Source organism: Labrus mixtus, chromosome 8 (genome assembly GCF_963584025.1).
Source record: "Labrus mixtus chromosome 8, fLabMix1.1, whole genome shotgun sequence".
In the NCBI taxonomy this organism is placed as follows: domain Eukaryota; kingdom Metazoa; phylum Chordata; class Actinopteri; order Labriformes; family Labridae; genus Labrus; species Labrus mixtus.
In genome coordinates, this window is record NC_083619.1 from 19,521,977 (window position 1) to 19,542,838 (window position 20,862).

The 20,862-nt window shown below is 40.0% G+C and overlaps 1 protein-coding gene across 2 annotated transcripts; it reads left to right on the forward strand.

The window, feature by feature from the left end:
- The first annotated feature begins 13,995 nt into the window (after positions 1-13,995).
- Positions 13,996-19,165, forward strand: gata6 (GATA binding protein 6). 2 transcript variants are annotated; one of them, XM_061044954.1, is made up of 7 exons: positions 13,996-14,191; positions 14,837-15,742; positions 16,344-16,516; positions 17,315-17,440; positions 17,549-17,639; positions 17,754-17,851; positions 18,282-19,165. In XM_061044954.1, the coding sequence occupies exons 2-7, from the start codon at positions 14,896-14,898 to the stop codon at positions 18,435-18,437; spliced, it is 1,491 nt and encodes a 496-aa protein (XP_060900937.1). In that variant the 5' UTR covers positions 13,996-14,191; positions 14,837-14,895; the 3' UTR covers positions 18,438-19,165. The 2 variants fall into 2 exon arrangements, with proteins under 2 accessions (XP_060900937.1, XP_060900938.1); XM_061044955.1 differs by lacking the exon at positions 13,996-14,191 and having other exon boundaries at positions 14,248-15,742.
- Positions 19,166-20,862: the final 1,697 nt, after the last annotated feature.

A 20,862-nucleotide genomic window follows, 5' to 3' on the forward strand; every position in this document is an offset into this window, starting at 1 on the left:
AAAAGTCTGGAGGACATTGATGAGGAAGAATGATGAAGGTTCCAAAAACATGCACTGGCTCACAATAAGGTCAATACAGGATGCACACTAAGGTTCGATGATCATATTGTGCTGATGTGTAGCTATAAACCAGGAAAACATTCATTACTATTTAAGATGTATAAAGTAAAACACTGCTGACTTTATGATGTAGCTTTCTAATAAATGTTCAAAAATGAAAGAACCCATGCAAAATAAAAAATCACGTGTTACTTATAATAAACAGATAATTAATCTATGTAGATAAATATCAAAGAAGAGTTTTTGAATTCAATCATAAATGTGCCCTTATTAAAGAGGCCCTGTTTTATTTTTCTTAATAAAATGGGACACATAAACTCACTGGGGGCTGTTGAAGAAATAAACTGTAACCAGGCAACAAAGGCTATCAGTGTTGCTTTAAAATGTCAACAACTACAGTAAACCTAAAGGACGAGCAGTATTTTTTCATGTAAAGATGTTTTATATGTTATAATTTTAAGCGTTACTTAGCTTCTCCCAGTTCTGTCATCAGAGTAAGTCTTTCCTTCCACTCAGCACAACAGACAGTGTTCACTCCATGTTTGCTACTGCCCATGACTCTCATTAGATTACAGGGCCGATTTATCGAAACGGGCTTCCGGTTTTCAGATAGGATAGTGACAATACTTATCTCCAGATATTCCCTTATCAAAAAACAATTTAGAGAGAGAAACAGACATTAACCCAGATTTTTTTTTTTTACACTGCAGAGTGCTCTAGCTTAGCCTCCTCGGTACAAGGGTCTGTTTGCACTGTGCACAGACCGCACACACACACACACACACACACACACACACACACACACACCTCCATCTGCCCGGGAAGAGAAGCATTACTGTAACATTGCCTTAGTGCGCTCCTGATGTCACTGCCATCATCATGCTCGCATCAAGCTCTCGGACTTTGAGACTCCTTCAATTCTACTTGGAGGCGGAATAATGAATGAAAAGATTCCACAAACCAATTAACGAAAGATGAGAGTGTATCTGGGTGCAGGTACATTTGTGCACACTGTGATGTGTGTGTGTGTGTGTGTGTGTGTGTGTGTGTGTGACTTGGCATTAGGTATGGACTAACAGGCCAGCTGGTGAGAGAGGTCACAACAGGAGAAAGAACAGGGGGGGGTTACCATCAGGTTAACCTGACCTGAGCTTTCATTACATACTGCCTCTATTTATCAAGAAGCAAGAGAGGCATTTGTTCGCATGACGTTTTAGTTTGTACTCATCCTTATTCTTCTGCGTCTTTGTGTCGGTGAAAGGTGACGATAGAAAGCAGGGGCTTATTTAAGGCAGCAAAAAAAAAAAAAAAAAAAGAGTTTGATGGCGGTGTTTTTCAAATACTAATAATTTGTGTGTGTATGAAGCCAGAAGGCCATGTGGGGGAGTCGGGCGGACAGAAAGAACTCACTCCTGTTACTATGACCCTGAAGGATACGTGGTGGAAAGAGAAGAGAAGAGAAGAGAAGAGAAGAGAAGAGAAGAGAAGAGAAGAGAAAGTGTGCATAGCGTACCAAGGCGTTATGGAGCTAATGCCAAAGTTTGATCTCCAATTATTGCCCCTATCCTCCAAACTCAAGAGTTTCTTTTCTCCTAACACCTGCAGATTTGTCAGAGGAGCTGGTTCGTGTAAAGCGGATGTGCCCAACAAGCATTCAGACTATTTGCTCTTTCTGTGGATGATGCCTGTAAAAGGGGCTGCAGGTGCTTGGGCCAGGGGCACGGTGTCTAGAGGCCACGTTACACATTAACACAGCCATATAACACTGTTACTGATTAGTGCTTCTCGCTCTTGAGACTCCCACTGACCTGAGTCACAGGTAAGAATCCCGCTAAGGTGTGTACTTGTTTGTGTGCACGCTCCCACAGCATGGTTTTTACACACCGGCCTTCGTCATGTGTGGTGTTGGAGAGGAGAACTCCCTCCTAGTCATAACCTGTTCTTCCTCTTCGTCCACTCCCTCCTCCATTCATCCCTTCCCCTCTATCCCATGCCGACTCATTCACGCATCCCAGGCCTCTTGCTCTCGCTGTATCTTTTTTTTTCTTTTTTTAGCGACCTTCAGCATGACCTTTATCCTCTCCGCCATAAACCGTCAAGACATAAAGATCTGTCTTGTACAAAGTCGAGAGGAATCATGTTTGGCATGTAGAGCTGCAGGTACTTTACTCTGGGGCAAAAGTCTAAGGTGTTGAGGACATTGATGAATGACTCACAGCACATGTACAAAAACATGGTGCTGTGGGGAAATGTTGAGGAGTTGTACCACAATGTGAAAACACTTTGAGATAAGAAGCCTGCTTAAGCTACATGAAGTGGCAATATATCCAACATGGTGCTGGTATATAAATATTCTCAATAGCAGTTACGGATTATTTAGTCAAATAAAACACCGTCCACGTTCTTCAATGAGACGAGTCCATTTGAAAACTGTTTTGGACAGCCATTGTTGTTAACTGTGCTTCCATCCAATTTCTCTATGGAGTGAGATACAATTTGATAATTAGTTCACCACAAAGAGAACTTTCAGAGACTTAAATGGGAAGACAGATGCTGACTGATTTTTGTTATTTAAAGCAACCTTATGCAACTAACCTCCACTGGAATTGAAACGCCAAAAACCATTTGGACCGTACACACACTGACATATAAGAAGAATGAAAGTGCTTCAAATTCACACTTGACGCCACAGTTTTCAAGCAGAAAGCCCTGAAGGTAAACGTCTACTGAGACTCGTCTTCGCTCTGTCTTTTCAGTTTAGGAAAACAAGGCAGAGGTAAGATGACTGTAGAGGATGTTAGGGAAGTTAGGGAATGCTAGAGAAGAGTAAATCTCAGACTGGAGGGGCGCTGGATAGCCTAGCGGTTAATGTACGGAGGCTATAGTTCAGCAACTCTGGGTTCAAATCCAACCCGGCCCTCTGCTTGCATGCCATCCCCCCTTTCTCTCCTCCCAACATTTCCTGTCTTCCTTCAGCTGTCCTCCTATCTAATAAATGCAAAAGGCATAAAGAACATAAAACAAAATCTCAGGCTGGCTTTAAGTCATTGGCCGTTGTAAGTGTGGATGCCAAGCTAAGCTAACAGGCTCCCTGCTCCAGCTCCAAATTTAACAAGAAGACACGATAGTGGTTTTAACTTTCTTGTTAAGGCTTGGTAAGAAATCAAATGAGAGTTTAGTACAAACTCAGTCGGCATATGAACAAATTATTCAAATTGCCATTTTTCTGCTCGAATCTCTTATACAGAATGAGAATGTTTTTGCACTGAATTTTTCTCAACAATCATGTTTACTTGAGTAGATTTACATTCTTCTTTCTTTTCTCACTGACTCTATGTCTTACGGATACTTAAAGGTTTATATTTTCAGGAAGTCACGTTTTATATTTTTGATTAAAGTTGAGGACTGAGATCTTAAAATCTGGATGAAAAGTTTCTCCTCCAAGGATTTTTTTTTTTTCCCGTAGCTGCTGAATGTTTACCATTGTTTTCTAATTCCCATTGTCTCTTGGAGTCACACTGAAGACACCAGCTGTGGCAACCACTCCATCCTCGTCTTTATTCATCAGCATTTCATGTTGTGTTTGTCATGTTTCATGGATGATACCGTTCAGTACCTCGGGCCTCAGTGATGTCTGCCTGCCTGTCTTGGGAGTGCATTGCTATGTTTTAGCAGATCTGTAAACACTGGGCTTAAGCTGCTGACCAGTGTGTAACATAACAAACCGCACACACTGACCAGAGTTTGTCTTTGTGTCAAATGGCTGGGATCAAGATGGATGAATTCTTTTGAAGTTTAGAATATAATTTATTCTGTTCTATTTGGGAAAAAAAAAACATCAAATCAGTTTATTAAAACAGTTTATATGTGAATAAAAGATATCTACCAACAATGTTCCAACCCCAGGTGACCATGCAGTCTTAGACCATATATTTACATTATGGTTATACAACTTTACTAATGATATCAGCATTCTTGTGAAATAACTTCCAATGCGGACGTGACTTTGACTCTGAGGAGAGACGAAAACAGAGCCAGTGGTAATTCAGAGCAGCCATGTCCTTCTTGGCCTCTTTTGTTGAGAAGTACACTGAAAGTCACAATGAGGAATTTAACTGTACGTGCTACAGATCCCACTGATATGACCTGACTTTTTTTTTTTTTTTTTTCCAAGACCCAGCATTGGCAGTCAGAGCTGAACTCCATGTGTCAGTAAGATACTGCAGAAGGGCAGCACTACTTGTGTTTGATTTTGCTGAAATATTCAAACAAGGAAGTTATGCATTTGAGATCAATCTGTTCCTGTGAAGTAGTGGGGGTTGTGACACATTATTTTTCTGCCAACAGGGACACAAACCAGTCTGAGGTATTACACTCCCACCATAGGCAAACACGAAAACACACTGCACCACTGCTCCAAATGGTACAGTACACACCGTCAGACAGGGCACAAAGGACGGCCCTGATTGGTGTGTTTGCAGCGACCTGATAAAACCATAATTGGAGCATGTAGACTGCATATATATCCATTCAAACAAAAAGACCTGTTCACGTCATTGAAACTACCTCGCAATGTTTTCATTGTCTTACAACTGGCTCAAGTGAATGAAAGGATGACAGAAAGCTCCGAGTCTGTCTGAGCGTGTTTACTGTGTGCAAAAGTGCAGCTGTATGAATGTCGCTCTGTCTGAAGTGAGGCGAGGCTGTAGTGTACGGTCATGGAAGGACAAGTGTCGTTTTAGAGTTGGCCATGTCTGGCCGAGCTCCAGACCCCTGTGAGTGAAGCTCACATCTTTTCAAGTGTCAAAAAGCGTATTTGTTCTTTTAAAAAGCCGTAGACACATTTGAGGAGAAAGACAGTTTAACTATATTTATAAAAGGCCAAGGCCAAACCTGGACACAGTTTCTTTGAAACAATGTTTAGCATCCTGTTGCTATTTCTGCATATATTCAGAAGGTTGTTCATAAAATAATTTGGAAAAAAACACACCGATATCATCCTCCTACCTCCTACCTCCTGCAGATTGGAGTTTCTAGTAGAAATTTGTGTTGAATATTTGTTTTTCTGCCTTGGTTTGTAAATCCTGAACCCATCCCAGATATTTCTGCCTTCAGTTCAGCAAATAGTTTCTTCAATGTAACTACTTTCTACTGGGCCTGCACAAAGCATGGAATGTGGGATAACATTATTACAATAGTGATATGAAGTGTGATAAACACAAATGAAAGAATGCACATCAAATGAAAGAAGTTTTTATGCCTACCTGCTTTTCTTCATGTTTTACACAACACCTGTTTGCAGAATGTTTCTCCTGAATCTAAAAATCTAATTTTGTGCTCCTTCATTATCAACAGTAAATCTGAGGGTAGCTGATATTTAGCTTGTACTTCATTTAACTGCAAAATAATGTTGTGAAAACCTGGCCATTATTCAACAGGTGTGCATGCTAAGCGAGATTGCTTTTTCTTCTTTATTGCGATTCATTCAGACTTTTGCGATTTGTTTATTACAAATGCTCATATCGTGATAATAAAGTTGGGATTAACTGTGCAGCCCTACTTTTCACCAATTAGTACTTAGTACTAGAAGCATCAAGACGCGCTTTTGTTCAGACAAATAAAGTAAAGCATGTATACAGTGAGCCTACATGCACAGTACCATTACCCTGATACTGAAGCGGCTAAATGGAATTCAGCCGTTACAAATGATCACTTCACCCTTGCTTCTTAATTTTAAACATCAAAAATATCATGGCACCTTTAATGCCTCATCGCTCCCCCATATTAGAACAATTGGTGATTGTTTCCGCTTCACCAAACTCCTCTTATAACTTCCTAGCAAACAGCTGAGACTCCCAGACCTTGAAAGCATGATCTGGGTCTGCAAGGTCTGCCAGCTGCCCAGTCCATACTCCACTTCCATGCCAGGCCCAAGTATCAAATCTTCTGTACCCCCCCATCACCATCAACAGCCCACCACTGCCACCCACTTACCTCCAAATCGTCTCCGTTCTGCTATCAGTGACGTCAGGGCGGCCCAAGGCTGTTTTCTCTCAGGCTGGTTGCTCCAAACAGCTGATTCAGGGAAAGTCACAGAGTGTACCAGAGAGCTGACCTTCTCTCCTGAGACAAAACACATAGAGAGGGGCTGGCTCCACAGGATGGAGACGTTAGTGTGGAAACAATAACAGAGCCTCTGGATCTAGACAAGTGATGAGGCTCTCTTTTCCACAGACAGAAACAAGCAGGCATCTTTGAGGATGAAACTGGGCATCCACACTCGATTCCTCATTGATGTCAAATCATTTGTTGTGTGGAAATTTTACAAATGGGAGACTGAATGCAATCAGTTAAGGTTGAATAACTTCATTAGGCCTGAAGAATATATACAAAAAAATCAGAAAACACACAGAGTATCCCTAAAAAGATTGAGAAATATGTTTTATCAGACTCCTGTTGACCAAATGTCACACAGCACTTAGCATCAAGTTAGCTTAGCTTAGCCTAAAAATTGGAATCAAGGGGAAATAGCAAGCCAGGCTCTGACCAAAGGTTAGCACCAGCTCCTCATTAATTAACTTGTTATGTTATATCTTGCAACGTCATTATGTAAATGTCCAGGTTGTTTAACCTGCCTCCAATAGTGGTGCTAAGCTGAGCTTGGCTAATACGCTGCTAGCTTCAACAGTACTGTACAAAAATGAGAGTGGTATCTTTCTAAAAAAAAAAGTCTTAGTATTGGCTAGAAAGCTGATGAGCATATTTGCCAAAATGTCAGATTCTATGTGCAAATCCTCTCATGACCCGTCATATTTAGTGTGAGAGACTGGTGGGGTCCCGACCCAGAGGTTTGGAACTTTATACAGGTTTCGTTGGAAACAAGAAGAACAAAACGAATTAAATGCCCTTGATGACCCACTGAATCACTGAATCAAGAATATGTTAATGTTTGGTCTAAAAAGGAAAATGCCTGAAATTTAAGACCATGTAGTCATTTTCTCTTTCCTTTACAGCATGACGTAGTTCCACTTTAGTGATCACAATCAAAATGCAATAAGTAGATAACTGTACACCTCTGTTTTATCTTGTTTTGATGACCTTTAAAACAATGACAACGTTTAAGTTCTTGTTAAAAGAAGAATGAGTCAGGGTTCCACTTTCATGGGAATTAAAATAAACAGTTCTATCTCTCTCCACTAGTTAGTCATGGTCACTTCAAATTGTACTTGTATATTGGACTAAAAATACTTTGTGTTTGTCATCTCAGCTAATGTACAGTTATCCAACTTACAAAAATGATTCGGCTGACATTAAGAAATGAGACAAAAAGATTTACCTCATTATACAGTGGACCCAAATATAAATATATATTATTTACATAGCATTGGTTGAAGTGGCCATATGGAGTTATTGTTGTTCACATCACACCCACGAAGTCCCTGGTTCGCTTCCTGCTTTCAACAATGATGAACTTGTTATTAGAACTTAATTGGAATAAAAATTTAGTGTGACTAGGAAAGTTTTCTTTTTGTTTTAAGTTAATACACATCTGTATCGGGCAGCGTGGACATTTTTTTTAAGGTCATACAACAACTTTTTGTTAATACACATTATGCAATTATATGCATTGTTTCTTTAATGAGCAATAACTTAAAGATAAATAGATTTGGATCCATCCGTCCACATTTTAGAAAATCTAAAAATAGTAAATGGCCGGACTATGGTCTTTCCAGACAACGTGTCGCTGATCAAAGAGTCCAAACAAACTCATTTCATAATCCAATGCAGCAGACGATCCTTCCACTTAGCCATTTAATCCCACATCCAATGTATCCATGCCCAACCAGATAAATGTACAAATGAATATTATAATGACATACAGCAAGACTTCACTCAACTAATCCTCGTAGTCCCTCATATTACAGAGCAATGTGCCCAGACTCACCTTGTTCAATAAAGCTTTTTAGGATATCTGTAAGTAAAACATGTTTACCACAAATTGTATATATTTGTTAAATTGAAGTTTTGCTGATATAAAGGCATCTTACGCAAGAGAAGAAGACAAGCAGCATTAATGATACGACAAATCATAACACAACAACATAGTTGATATATGACTGGAGCCATGAGTTAAGAGAGTCAAATGAACCCTGAAGCCTTCGTGTGTCAGGCAGATGTGACATTGTGAAAGTGATAAAAGTCGTGGAGTTTACGGAGACACACATAATCACCAATAACAACAGATAAATGGTGGTGCCTCCATCTTTCTTTCTTTTTGTGTGACAGATATGCCTACATATATTCCACTGGGAGTGCGTGTACCATCAGTTTTGGCCTCTTCTGCTCTTGTTTTCTTACTTCATGAAGCATGAAACCATAAAGATCCTACAGATGCTTACTGGAAATATATGATAGTGCAGGATTTAAAGCCTCCACTTCCTACTAGTAGAACCTCACACACACACACACACACACACACACACACACACACACACACAAATGTATATATGCATATACACTCTGAGGAAGGCAGGTGAGCAGGGCGTTCCGTTGTGGTCGAGCCAAGGAAGTACAGCCGGTACATGTCCAAAATGACAAAGGTTGCTTTTACACCTGTCACACAGTTTAATCATCTACCTCTTCAAACAGAGAGAGACTGACACACACTGCCAACCCAGCAGCCTTTGCACCAGCAGCCCTGGACAAGCAGCCGTTCAGCAGAAGACAGAACTGTGCAGGTATAAATCCTAACAGTGTCTTCTATAAAATCAAAGCAAATAGGTGCATGTTTTAAAGGCTGTAGCAGCAAAGGCCTGGAGGTGATAAACACAGCAGCTTTCACAGGTGCTGAGGCTGATTTCATATAAGGGGAAATTCAGACAGTTGCCGCATTGATTCTAAATTGAGCTGAACTGGTCTGTTCTGTATGAATGTACTCATGCACAACAAAGAAGTTAAATACATTTGAGTGTCAGCTTTATTCATGAGCTTTTCTTTTCTTTATTACCTGCCGTTTTTAATTTCAACTTCACAAACAAAACATCAAATCTGCAGTTAGATATGATTCTTTTAGCTGACTGTCTTAAGGATATCATTTAATTTAGTTAGTAATAGTTTCTGAATCTTCATATATAGCCTACTGTATTTAATAACATTAAAGTGTGGAATATTTATTTCAAAAGCACTTTGAAATAAATATGGGGGGGGGGCACGTTATATTTATTTGAGTGTTGTCAATGCTTTAGAAACTTACAATAAACATCAGTATAGTATCCAATTATCATATAGTAAAATAAAAACATCGTCAACCACTAAATAATCGTTATATATTTAAAATAGAGCATTTATCACCCACTTAAGAAAATAATTCAAAGTGTGTTCGTTGATTAATAGGAGAAAAGACAAAAGCTTTGATTGGTTAATAAAATGAAAATAAAATTCCAAACATTTTTCGTTATATCATCATCAAATGAAAACAAATATCTTTGAAAATATGTGTTTGAGTTCGTTAGTTTGTTTTTTGACCAAAAAAAAGCAATGCGTCATCTTAATGGTGAAACAGCCTGATGCGTGAATTGCAATACTATCATCAAATACAACTCGTGTTAACAAAAGTGAAAAATATAGATAGGCCTATATAGAGCAGCAAATAGTCAGCAAAAAAATAATATTTTTTTAAATGTTAATTGAACAGAAATAGCGTTGGCACTAAGGGGCAAACACAACTTTGAATTTAAAAATGGCGCCAATTTAAAATGGATCAATTATAATAATGAAGTCCTCTAACCATTACGATCTGTTAGTTTCCTTGTGCAGAAGCATGCGAACATTAAAGAAAGCGTCTGAAAATGAGTGGTGATAAAATGATTAACTCCGTGATTTACATGTCAGCTACAATCGTTTCTCATTGATGGCAATCGAGATAATAGATCCGTTATTGTGCATGGGGCGTGCAAATGTCCAAAATGTCTATTACACCCATGCATACAGAACAAATCAGAACATTTAGCAGCTTTGTCCCTGAGCCACGCTAGCTCAGCATCAAATCCGGTTTGAAAAGGTTAATTGCAAAATCATTCTCATCATTATTCTGTGTAATATTGTGACGTATTGATACTTGTTTTCTAGAGAAAAATCTGTGAACTCAGCGTTCCTCGTGCTCCCTGTTATCTGAATAACACGGTGCATATCGCAGCAGTATTGGCTCATCAGCAGCAGGTTATAACAAGAGCTGGAGTGTTAGAGATAATCATTATCAGGTCGGTACATAAGGCTCTGACACCTGAAGAGGGCCGGCCATTAGTGTGAAACTCCTGAAAGAAACAAACAGTATTCGGTTGAAACTACTGGGGCCATGATGCTCTGCGTTGAAATAAAATAAAATTCCCAAAGCCCAAAAAAAAAAAAAAACATTTAAATGAATATGACTTGCAATCAAATATTGTATTATTATTATTGTTTAATTATTATTATTTATTATTGTAGAGTGTTATTTCGAGTTATAATATAAGAATAATAATGTTACTATCGTTATTGTTGTTACTAAATTATTTCTAGTTGTAAAAAAAGAAGACAATAATTATAGCCTACTTCAATCTCAACTGTTATCGATATTATTTGGATATACTCTTGACTATTTCTTTAGTTTTGTACATGTTAACCTATAGGCCGTTATATTATATAGGCTATTATTTCATTATACACTCAGTGGAGATAAAATTGCCTTTGTAATTGCAGTTATATTTAATATTTTAGTTTCTTAGAGTGCTTCTATATTAGGCCTACAAGCAACAGCAGTGGTCTATTCGTCTACATTACAAGATGTAACATTTCCCAGTATAATGTAGGCTATGATAAAGACAATTGGGTTGAAGGCCTGTGTCTCCTCTCCGTGGCTGGCGTCCACGCAGGCCCGCAGTGTTTGACCGTACGTGGATAAATGTGGAGACAGGGCGGCGTCCTGCCACTTCTCGTCTCAGGCTCCGTGTGTCAGAGCAGCACACTTTGACATCACTGAGAAAACACCTCATTCATCAAGCCCGAGGCTCCGCGGCCCTCCGCGAGGGACACAAATAGGAGGGGGTAGACGAAGAAAAAAAAAAGAAAAAAAAGAAAAAGAAAGAAAGGAGAAGAAAAAACAACAGGATTGTGTATTCTCGCACCTCTCTGACAAGCGCTCACATAGACGGTGGGATGGGAGACAGTAGCGGAATAGTTTGGTTACTCCCTCTGATAAAGTCACAGCTCCAAAACCTCAACGATTACCTACAGGGCTGTCAGGAAGAGAGTTTTTGCCCGTGCTTTCCTCTACATGTGAGGGCGAGCAGAAGCCCACGAGAACCACAAGATAAAAAGCACAAATATATATTTATTTTGTTTTTATTCGAAGCAGAAGATATTGAAGCTCCACGAGGGCCTGAACTTTGCCCTTCCATCGAGAGGAATCAGGGACTTGAATTAGGCTGTTTTCTACATCGCACACACACACACACACACACACACACACACACACACACACACACACACACACACACACACACACACACACACACACACAGGACAGGACAGGGCTTATTTTCAAAAGCAGTGTTAGCACATAACTGTGGCCATCAGATTGTAGAGTGTAGAAAAAACATTCCTCTATATATTTTTTTCCCTGCCCTTTACAAAGATAGGTGACGTAGCCTACATATCAACAACCCAACAACAAAACAACTAAGTAGCCTTGATTAAAAGTACCAGAGTTTAATGACAACTGAGAGCAGAATTAAGCAGCTCAATTAAAAACGAGGAGCCCATTTGTGGAAATAGTTAATAATATTTGAACTGATGACAAAAGAAGCAGTGATAACTAGTAGTACTTAAAACAGTGGCAACTCCAGTGGTTTAATAATAGCCTCATAGTGGCTTATTTGGAGCAGGAGAAGCTGTAGTTGCAAAGTACAAGGCTGCTCGAGGTTATAGCCACAGAAACAGAAGTGGTAGTTGAAATCTAACTCTCAGTTGAACTTAAAGAAGAAGCATTAGAAAAAATGCTAATTTTGGACTAAGATAATATCCTTTAGCCACACATTTAAATATCATTGGGATACACTTAGTAGACCTAGTAGTAAAGCGGTAAATCATGTTGAATTTGAGTTTATAAGGCCTCAAACGTCCAGTCATTTATTTGTATTAAAAGAGATTAAATTTAAATAAACTTATGTGTAGCTACATGCTTGCTTGCAGTATAGGCTAAGTGTTACACTAGAAATTGTGGTTAAATCTTTCAGCACAGATTTAACTTAAATACTGTCCTGGTCTATATGTGGAAGTATTAGGCTAATGGTTGTTGAATAATTATTAGTTTAAAGCATTAATTCAAATATTAATTGTAAATGGCAGAATATTCAGATCTTCCTGCAGCCTGTAGCTCAGTCTGATTTGCAGTAGTAGTAGTAGTAGTAGTAGTAGTAGTAGTAGTAGTAGCAGCCTTTAAGTAGTGGTAGTACAAGTAGTGGGCTAAATGTTGGAGTGGTCAGATTTGTGTGCAGTCTTTAGTGTTGAGCCATCTCCACACAGACTGAATGTAAACAGACACAAACATTGGCTGAACTGTTTGCTATAGCTCTGTGAGCACGCACGAGGAGGAGACGTGCTGTCATTGAATGATTTAATTGGCACCTCGAGACTTTTGATCACTTCACTCACTCTTTTGTATATTGAGGCTGAACGAATCATCGGGTTCAAAGCGGAGCTGTTCACGGCTGCAGAGACGTGCTGAGAGTTTGTGCTCGTACAAAGCTGAACCATTTAATCCTCAATGAGAGCGTCTCACTTAAATAAACTAATTAGGAGCAGATTTATTGATCAGTGCGCTGAGTATGGAGAATAAACAACGAGGAGGACAAAACGCCTCGATCAAGACTTTTACTGTGAAACCAGATCTGAATGGAAGCAGACAACAAGTTACAAAAACTACTATAGATGCGCTAAATTAACCTTTTTTTATGTTACCCCTTGAGAAAAAAATAATACTGATTACAGATCTTAAAGGTTTGCAGACAATGATCCACATTCCTTTAGCGCGTTAAAGTGGGTGTTAATTGTGGTTTATAATCCGCAGTAGGTTAATCAATCAGTCACCTAACATAAATCTGAATATCAGCCACGAAATCCTTAGATATATCAAAAAAAATTGGAGAAGAAAAGAGGAGGATTTTTTTGTGTTTGTAAAATCATACAAACAAAATCTTGTCAAAATATGGCAGTGGCCTATTATCAGCAAAATATATGCAAAGAATAAAAAGAAAACGAAAGGTTTTCTCAAGCACACACACACACACATATTATTAATATAACAGGATTATATAAACGGGGCGTTATTGGAGGAAGTTGGATTTTACTGTAACAGTCAGGTCTAGCTGGGGCCTTATTTTATTGTTGTTGATTCATTATTCTATTAGAGGAAATCATGATTCTAATCCCTAATCATGAAGGTAGATGTCAGATAAATAAACTGCAGTATAGGCTATAAACCTCTCTGCTTCTGGAATGGAGTGAAACAGAAGTTAAAAAAAAAGCTAAATTGAATGAAAGCACCCATAAAGTATTAAGAATTGACAAGTTGGCTACCTAAGAAAAGCATTCGGCCTGTGTGATTTGAACTAACATGATTGAGCAGAACAGCAGCAACAACATAATATAACAACTATAATGTTACAATTTGCATTTTAAAAATGTAAAACTTAAAACGCATATAACTTATTGATTAGAATTACATTAAAAAAAAAAAATCAGAATTCAAGAGGAGGGTGGAGCTCCATTTTTGTCTTTCCAAATCAATCAAACTCTTTGAAACATGATCACATTTGTAAATTATTAGAGCTCCCAGACATGCTCAAGTCTCTCCTTCTTTCGGTGTTGCTCCTTTTATTGATTGATTGGAGGAGTCCTCAGGCTGGCACCCCCATCGTGCTTCCAGAGGCTCACGCTCCTCATGATTGGTCCGCCTCCTGCAGCCGCAGCACCCAGAGGCGCCTCCTCTCATAAACGTCGTCAGAGCGCACCAACGTTTCCCAGTACTTCCAGGAGAAGCAGCGCGAGCCACTATCAGGAACTTTGCTTGCGACCTATGGCACACAACCAGCAGGTATGTTGTAGAAAGCGTCTTGTGTCTCATATTTTTACCATCTGTTACTGTCTTGTGTCTCTTGTAACTCACCCAGCTGCTTTAAACATCTGGCTGTGTGCGCAACAGGACCGAGCTCATCATTTCGGGGTTTTGTTTTATCGCTCCTGCCTTCCTCTCTGCTCTTATCTGTTTTGGGTCTTATCAAATGGTTATCTCTTTTGCCGTGAAGACATATTGCATTTTGTTTCCTATCTCCTATGTGTGTGTGTGTGTGTGTGTGTGTGTGTGTGTGTGTGTGTGTGTGTGTTTGCTTGTGTGTGTGGGAGGACAGAGATTTGTCATGGACGGACCCAGCGCCTCTTAAAAGCGCTTGATGGGAGTATGGCAGCCACAGTGGATTAGATGTGTTTGATTGGAGTTGTATCTGAGAAAGAGTCGGTGGACATGTTGGGGAATTGAAAGTCCCATTAAGTTTTGATGGGGCTTCTCTGTGAAAATGTAGACCGCTCGTTCAAAGTAAACACTCCGTAAGGGATGGATCTGCGTTTTCCCGGAACGTTTTTCTATCCAGATGTTTCTGGGAACACGCGCGTAAAACTTGCCTCGCGTACAAGTCAACGTCCTCCTGCTATCCTAACGGTTCAAAATTCGTTTTTGTTACAGGGTTGACTACTCCCTTACAATTTTTATTCACACCTACGGTGTATGGAAAGTGCTCCTGGATGGACCTGGGCGAAAACAGCTGGTCCATGGTTAAGCGAGAAGTTTCCAGCAGCCCAGGCTCGCCGGCTGAACAGACCTACCTGACGGGTGACAGCAGGAGGGGCGGCCACACCTCGGACGAGCTGAGGACTCCTCCGAGCGACCTTGACGTACTGGGGCACCGCCGCTCGGACGGCAGATCTCTACACTCCTACGTTCACTTCGGACACCACAACAGCAGCCTGGGCGCTGCCGAGGACATCCCGCTGTTTACGGATTTAGATCAGGGCAGCAAACTGGTCCTCTCCGGTGGAGCGCACAAGGCGAGCCTGCTGGTGGACCCAAGCGACATGTACCAAACACTGGCCATCGCCGCGGCCCAGAGCCAGACTGGATATGATTCCTCCTCTGGTGGTTATATGCACTCCAACCCAAACTCCCCCGTGTATGTACCCAGCTCCCGCGTGGGCCCTATGATACCCAGCCTCTCCTACCTGCAGGCCAGCCCAGCGCAGCCCAGCCACGCCGTCTCCAGCCACTCGGTGTGGTCTCAGTCCACCCCGGAGAGCCCCTCATACAGCACGGGGAGTCCGCACGCATCCAGTCGGTTCCACTACCCTCCGAGCCCGCCAATGAACAACGGAACTCCCCGGGACAGCGGCTACAGCAACACACTGAACGTGAGCAGTAGAGATCAGTACGGCCTCTCTCGGCCCCTCAGCGGGACTTACCCGAGTCCGTACTCTCCTTACGTCGCACCGCAGCTCTCCCAGCTGGCCTCACCTTGGAACGGGGGACATTTCGATAACACTATGCTGCACACCTTGCAGAGCAGAGGCGCGCCCCTGATCCGAGGACCAAACGGAGGTAAGAAACTTAGAAAAAGGCAAAGAAGAGGGGGGAAAGTGATGGAATGTTTTGGATTTTGTGTAAGAATTATAATGGACTTAATTTAATATGGCCGCAGTATTTCTTGGTAAAGGCTACTGAAGTGTCTGAAGGCTAGGCAGCAAACCTCCAGTGGGATTCTTAAACAGAACTGAAGACCAGAGTTGAATTTTATTTTTGAAAATTAATAATAATAATAATAATAATAATAAGCCAATATTTTTTTTTTTAAATAAAGTAGTCCAACAATGTTCTTTGTGTGTCTAAAATTGGGCTAGATTTGATCACAGAAAGCATGTTTGTACGTGAGGCCTATTTGTGAGTGTATGCCTATAACCTAAAGCAAATCACATGTTGACAAAAGTACATTTTAAATATTATCAGTACATTTAAAAAGTGCCAGGTTTGTAACATATAATTTAAACATCACTAAATATATATCCTTTAAATTTCTTGATCATTTTACGAAGTCAAAACTGGATCAGATTTCGTCCACTTCACCTGAAAAATAAAACAAGTTAACTTCAAACTATAAGTCAGGTCAGCCGTGCCATGTACTGACTTTATCCTCCTTCTTTAGTTACAGATATTCTCGACGATATGGGAGAGAGCAGAGAGTGCGTAAACTGCGGCTCCATCTCTACGCCGCTGTGGAGGCGCGACGGCACGGGCCACTTTCTCTGCAACGCCTGCGGCCTTTACAGCAAAATGAATGGGCTGAGCCGGCCATTAATTAAACCACAGAAACGGACGGTAAGCAGCCAAGGGAGCACTTAACCGCTCAATTTCCTGCCTAATCATCTTCAACAATGGCTGGAGGTTATCGCCGGGGATACTCGTGGTGTCTGATGCAGAAAATAGACCTTTATATGATAAATCAAGCTTCACACCAGATTAGAATATTTAAGTCTTACTCTATCTGTGACTGATTTTGTGAAATTCGCAGAAAGGTATTTATGAAATACAACGTAACACATTAGATATATATTTTAGCTCAGGGTTGGAGCTGTTTTAATGCAAACTGATACCATCAGTCATACACATTTATTTGCCACAACTGATACAATTTGCAAGGATGCGGGACACATTTTCCATCAGTCAGTTTTGACAGAATTTAAAATAATATTGAATTGGATAGAAACTACCCAAAGATTGAGACATTAATGCCATCATTCAGGCACTTAATCTGTCTGCTATGTCATTTAATCTCAATATGTCACAGTAAGGGTAAATCTCTTCCTGGTGCCATTACGCGCATTACGCACTGTTTTTACAAGGAAAATAGACGTCAAGTATAGACTCCATGAAAATTAACATCCTGTTAAACGCTATGCGTAAATGGCAGTTAAATGGAGATCATAATGGGGCCATTATTATTGTTAGGAAATTGGGTGTGAATGGCTGAACTGTAATTGAATTAGTGGAGTGTGCTTTCACTTTAAAAGTGGCAGACGAAGACTTCTCGGTTCTGTTAATAACACCTCTTCTCTGAAATTGCCCACGTGTTTACTGATTATAATAATGAATTAAATATTCCCTATTTGTTCACAGTCGACGTCCAGAAGAATCGGCCTGTCCTGCGCCAACTGTCAAACCAGCACGACCACTTTGTGGCGCAGAAACGCGGAGGGGGAGCCTGTGTGCAACGCCTGTGGGCTCTACACAAAATTACACGGGGTGAGTCAAGAATTTATGCCACATATCTTTCAATTAAAAACTCAACTGGATTAATCAGCACCTTTAAGATCAAATAACAACTTCTAAAAAATGATCTGAAACATACAGGTACCTCGACCGCTCGCCATGAAGAAAGAGGGAATCCAGACAAGAAAGAGAAAACCGAAAACTTTGAATAAAACAAAGGGGGGTTCCTCTGGTGAGTCACTCATCGTTATTGTTCCTCTACCTAAAGACAATCCCTCTTAAAACATTGCTTTTTTTATTCAGTTATGACCTATCCTAAATATGTGATTTATTTATGAATTTTCAGGAAACAACAACTCTGTCTCTATGACTCCCACGTCCACATCTTCATCTAACTCTGAAGACTGCTCAAAAACCAGCTCTCCATCTGGACAGGTGTCAGGGGTAAGCATTTGGGATTTAATCAAAATGTCCTAATTTAAAATCAAAACACCAAAAAATGAACATCATTTTGCACCAACTTTGATTTCATTTAAAGCAAAGGTTGTGGATATTCATTTGAAGAATATGCCATGCAGAAAGTGAAAGTATAGATGACTTGCTACAGCAGGTAAATAAAATAAAAACATCACATGCAGGCTGTCAGATGCTCTGTGGCGATGACTGTTGCTCACTAATGTGTCACGTTAAGATTACAGCAAGATGATGTACAGTGCTCAGAATGTGGTGGTGTAATGTAAACTGTATGTCAGTTAAAAACACACACAGGGGTCAAATTCCAAAAAGAGACGCAGGTGTTAAAAACACAGAAGGACTATTTTAAAATCATAATTTGGCTAACAAAGTGTTGTTTTTATTTACTCTGCTTTTCTAGGTCAGCTCGTCCGTGCTGTCCAGCTCTGGCGAGGGAACAGGCTCAGCGGTGAAGTACGCGTCACAGGACGGTCTGTACACCAGCGTGGCTTTGTCCCAGCCTTCAGATGTAGCCTCAGTGAGGGGGGAACCCTGGTGCCCCATGGCCTTAGCCTGAACATCTGAAGCATTTGGTAGGACAGCAGCGCCCAGTCCCCGCTGTCTGGATGTTATGTGGTGTGGAAGTATTCGGGGGTTGGCGAAGTTTTTGTCTATCCTCACAGCTGATTCAAGAAGAGATGGACATGGTGGAAAAAGAAGAATGAGAAGCTTGAACTGAGCATGGAATAGCTGCATTTTCCGTCTTGCATGGGGTTCATGTGTCCCTTAAAAACGAAGGGAAGATGATCAATCAGGTGGCCCGCTTTGGATGGTTTCTGGACCCTGCCATGCACTCGATAAGTCTCCCATCCATGGCACAGAACATGTTTATTCTTAAAACAAAGCCATCATGTACATAACGGATTTCCTCTCTGAAGCTGGTGATTGGATACCACGGCTTCCCAAAGCGTTGTGTTCCTTAAGGACATTTAGATTTTTCTTTATTTTTCTTTCCACAACTGGAATCATGCCACAAGTGCCAAGACAACTTTTATGAATCAAAAGAAAAAAATATTTATAAATCTTCCATTGTTGAAAACATGGCTATGATTGTTAATAAAGATATCGATATAGAGTAGAAGTTTAACCTTTCTGATGTCTTCTTTTCTATTTTTATTTTCATTATTAGTGGTTGTTTGTAGTACAGAAGTGTTTAATGTGCACATGTTGTTTCCACTGAAGCTCTTACTGTATTTGACTGAAACTAGCTTGGTTTAAACAGGGTATAAAAGACTATGACATCTAGTGGTTTTGTTTAATTATTTACTAAAGGAAATGCAAATAATCAGACCCATTCTTGACATATGAGCTGCTGGATAGCCTTACGGTACTACTCTCAAAGCAGAGCTACAAATACTCTTTTTCATGTAAAGCAGTTTGGACGGCTTGTTTGAACAAAGCACACCCAGAATAGCAGTGCATCCACTGACCTTTACGCTACGAGACACAAACTGCAGAAGAAGACTGTGTGCCGCACTACCTGACTCACTATAAACCGTGTACCTTTTACACCGCATTGTTCTGTTGCATCATTATTCAAGACAAAATTAGACTAATGAGGAAAGTGAGGTCACCTCTGAACATATGAAAGATGACTTTGAATCATCCCTGGGAGGTGATGAGAAGGTTTAATGGTCCGATAGTTTCTCATGATGAGGTGTTAGATGAAAAAGAAATGACAACAAGAAAGTAGTTCATATGCCATATTTCAAAAATAATTTAAAGTCATGTTGGTGTCATTTTGTATTCACAGATGGCTGCCATGCAATGTCTGATTTTGAGGGTATGTTTGATTTTGCATACTGTTTGCCTCTTCATGCAGTGATGTGGTAGGTGGGGGCAAAAACAGCAATTTGCTGCACCCAAAACAAGGCATGAAATTTTGTTTTCTGGACTTATTTATTTTTGCAATATCATGTTTAAATATAAGCCTTCTTTCTTTGTAATTTTCTTTTCTTTATTTTCTAAATGAGAAATAATTTTATTTAAATCCCGTCCAATAAATTGTTCCAGTGATGCAAATCGATTTCCAGTTATGTTTAACAAACAAGAGGATACCTAATTTAAGCTGTAAGTGTGAAGCACATTTTGTTCAGAAATGCTCTGTTTTCTTAAATTATTTTTATGATTGAGGAAAACGTGATTAAAAAAGTCAGAAACAGCTAATGTAAGGCAAGGAACACAAAGAACAAAATAATTCAGAAATCTCACCTTGATGTAACTCAAATCTAGATATGACAAAACTGCCCTCAAACTGAACATTGCTTCCAGACTTGCATATTTTTTTTTTTTAGGGTTGCTTACTTCTACATTCTGCTTATGTTTATTAAAGCAAGCCTTTATTCTTCCTGACAGCTTTTTTACTTAAGAGTTTCTCTTTTCTGCCGGCTCCTGAAAGCTCAAAGCATGATCCACTTTCCTCTGTCCTCTTGAACCAGCAGCTCAAAGTACCTGTCACAATGTTTACTGTACTGAAGCGAATATGGCCTGTGAGTAATAGCACATGAAAAGATTTTCGAGATGGTTAAGATTTATGTCTGGGCTTAGCATTATCTGTATGCTCTTTGACATATTGATTCAACCGAGTTTATTGAGTGTGGAGGAATGTGCTACACTGCACAACGGCCACATCGAGGGCACTTATTTCATGTTTTTAAAATTGAAGCAAACCTTTTTTTTTTTTTTTACATTTTGTGCAGCAGCTATTGACAGTTTCAGCATCAAATAGTCCATATGAGTCTTTTATTTTTCTGTGTCTGCATCACTAGTATTAGGTTTGGTTGTAAAGGGAACATGGAATTTTTTTCTGTGTTCATTTGCTGGTGGGTGTTATATAAAACATAATCTCTAAACGGAGACCACCGGGGATTAAGCCCTTGGGCTTTCATGTAGATAAATTACTAAACCACATTTAGATATGTAAATGCAAACTAATGTTGAAC

Coding starts and splice junctions, on each gene's coding strand:
- gata6 (XM_061044954.1), top strand. CDS start 14,896: ATGGACCTGGGCGAAAACAGCTGGTCCATGGTTAAGCGAGAAGTTTCC. Junction 15,743..16,343: donor GATCCGAGGACCAAACGGAG/GTAAGAAACTTA, acceptor CTCCTTCTTTAG/TTACAGATATTCTCGACGAT. Junction 17,852..18,281: donor CATCTGGACAGGTGTCAGGG/GTAAGCATTTGG, acceptor CTGCTTTTCTAG/GTCAGCTCGTCCGTGCTGTC.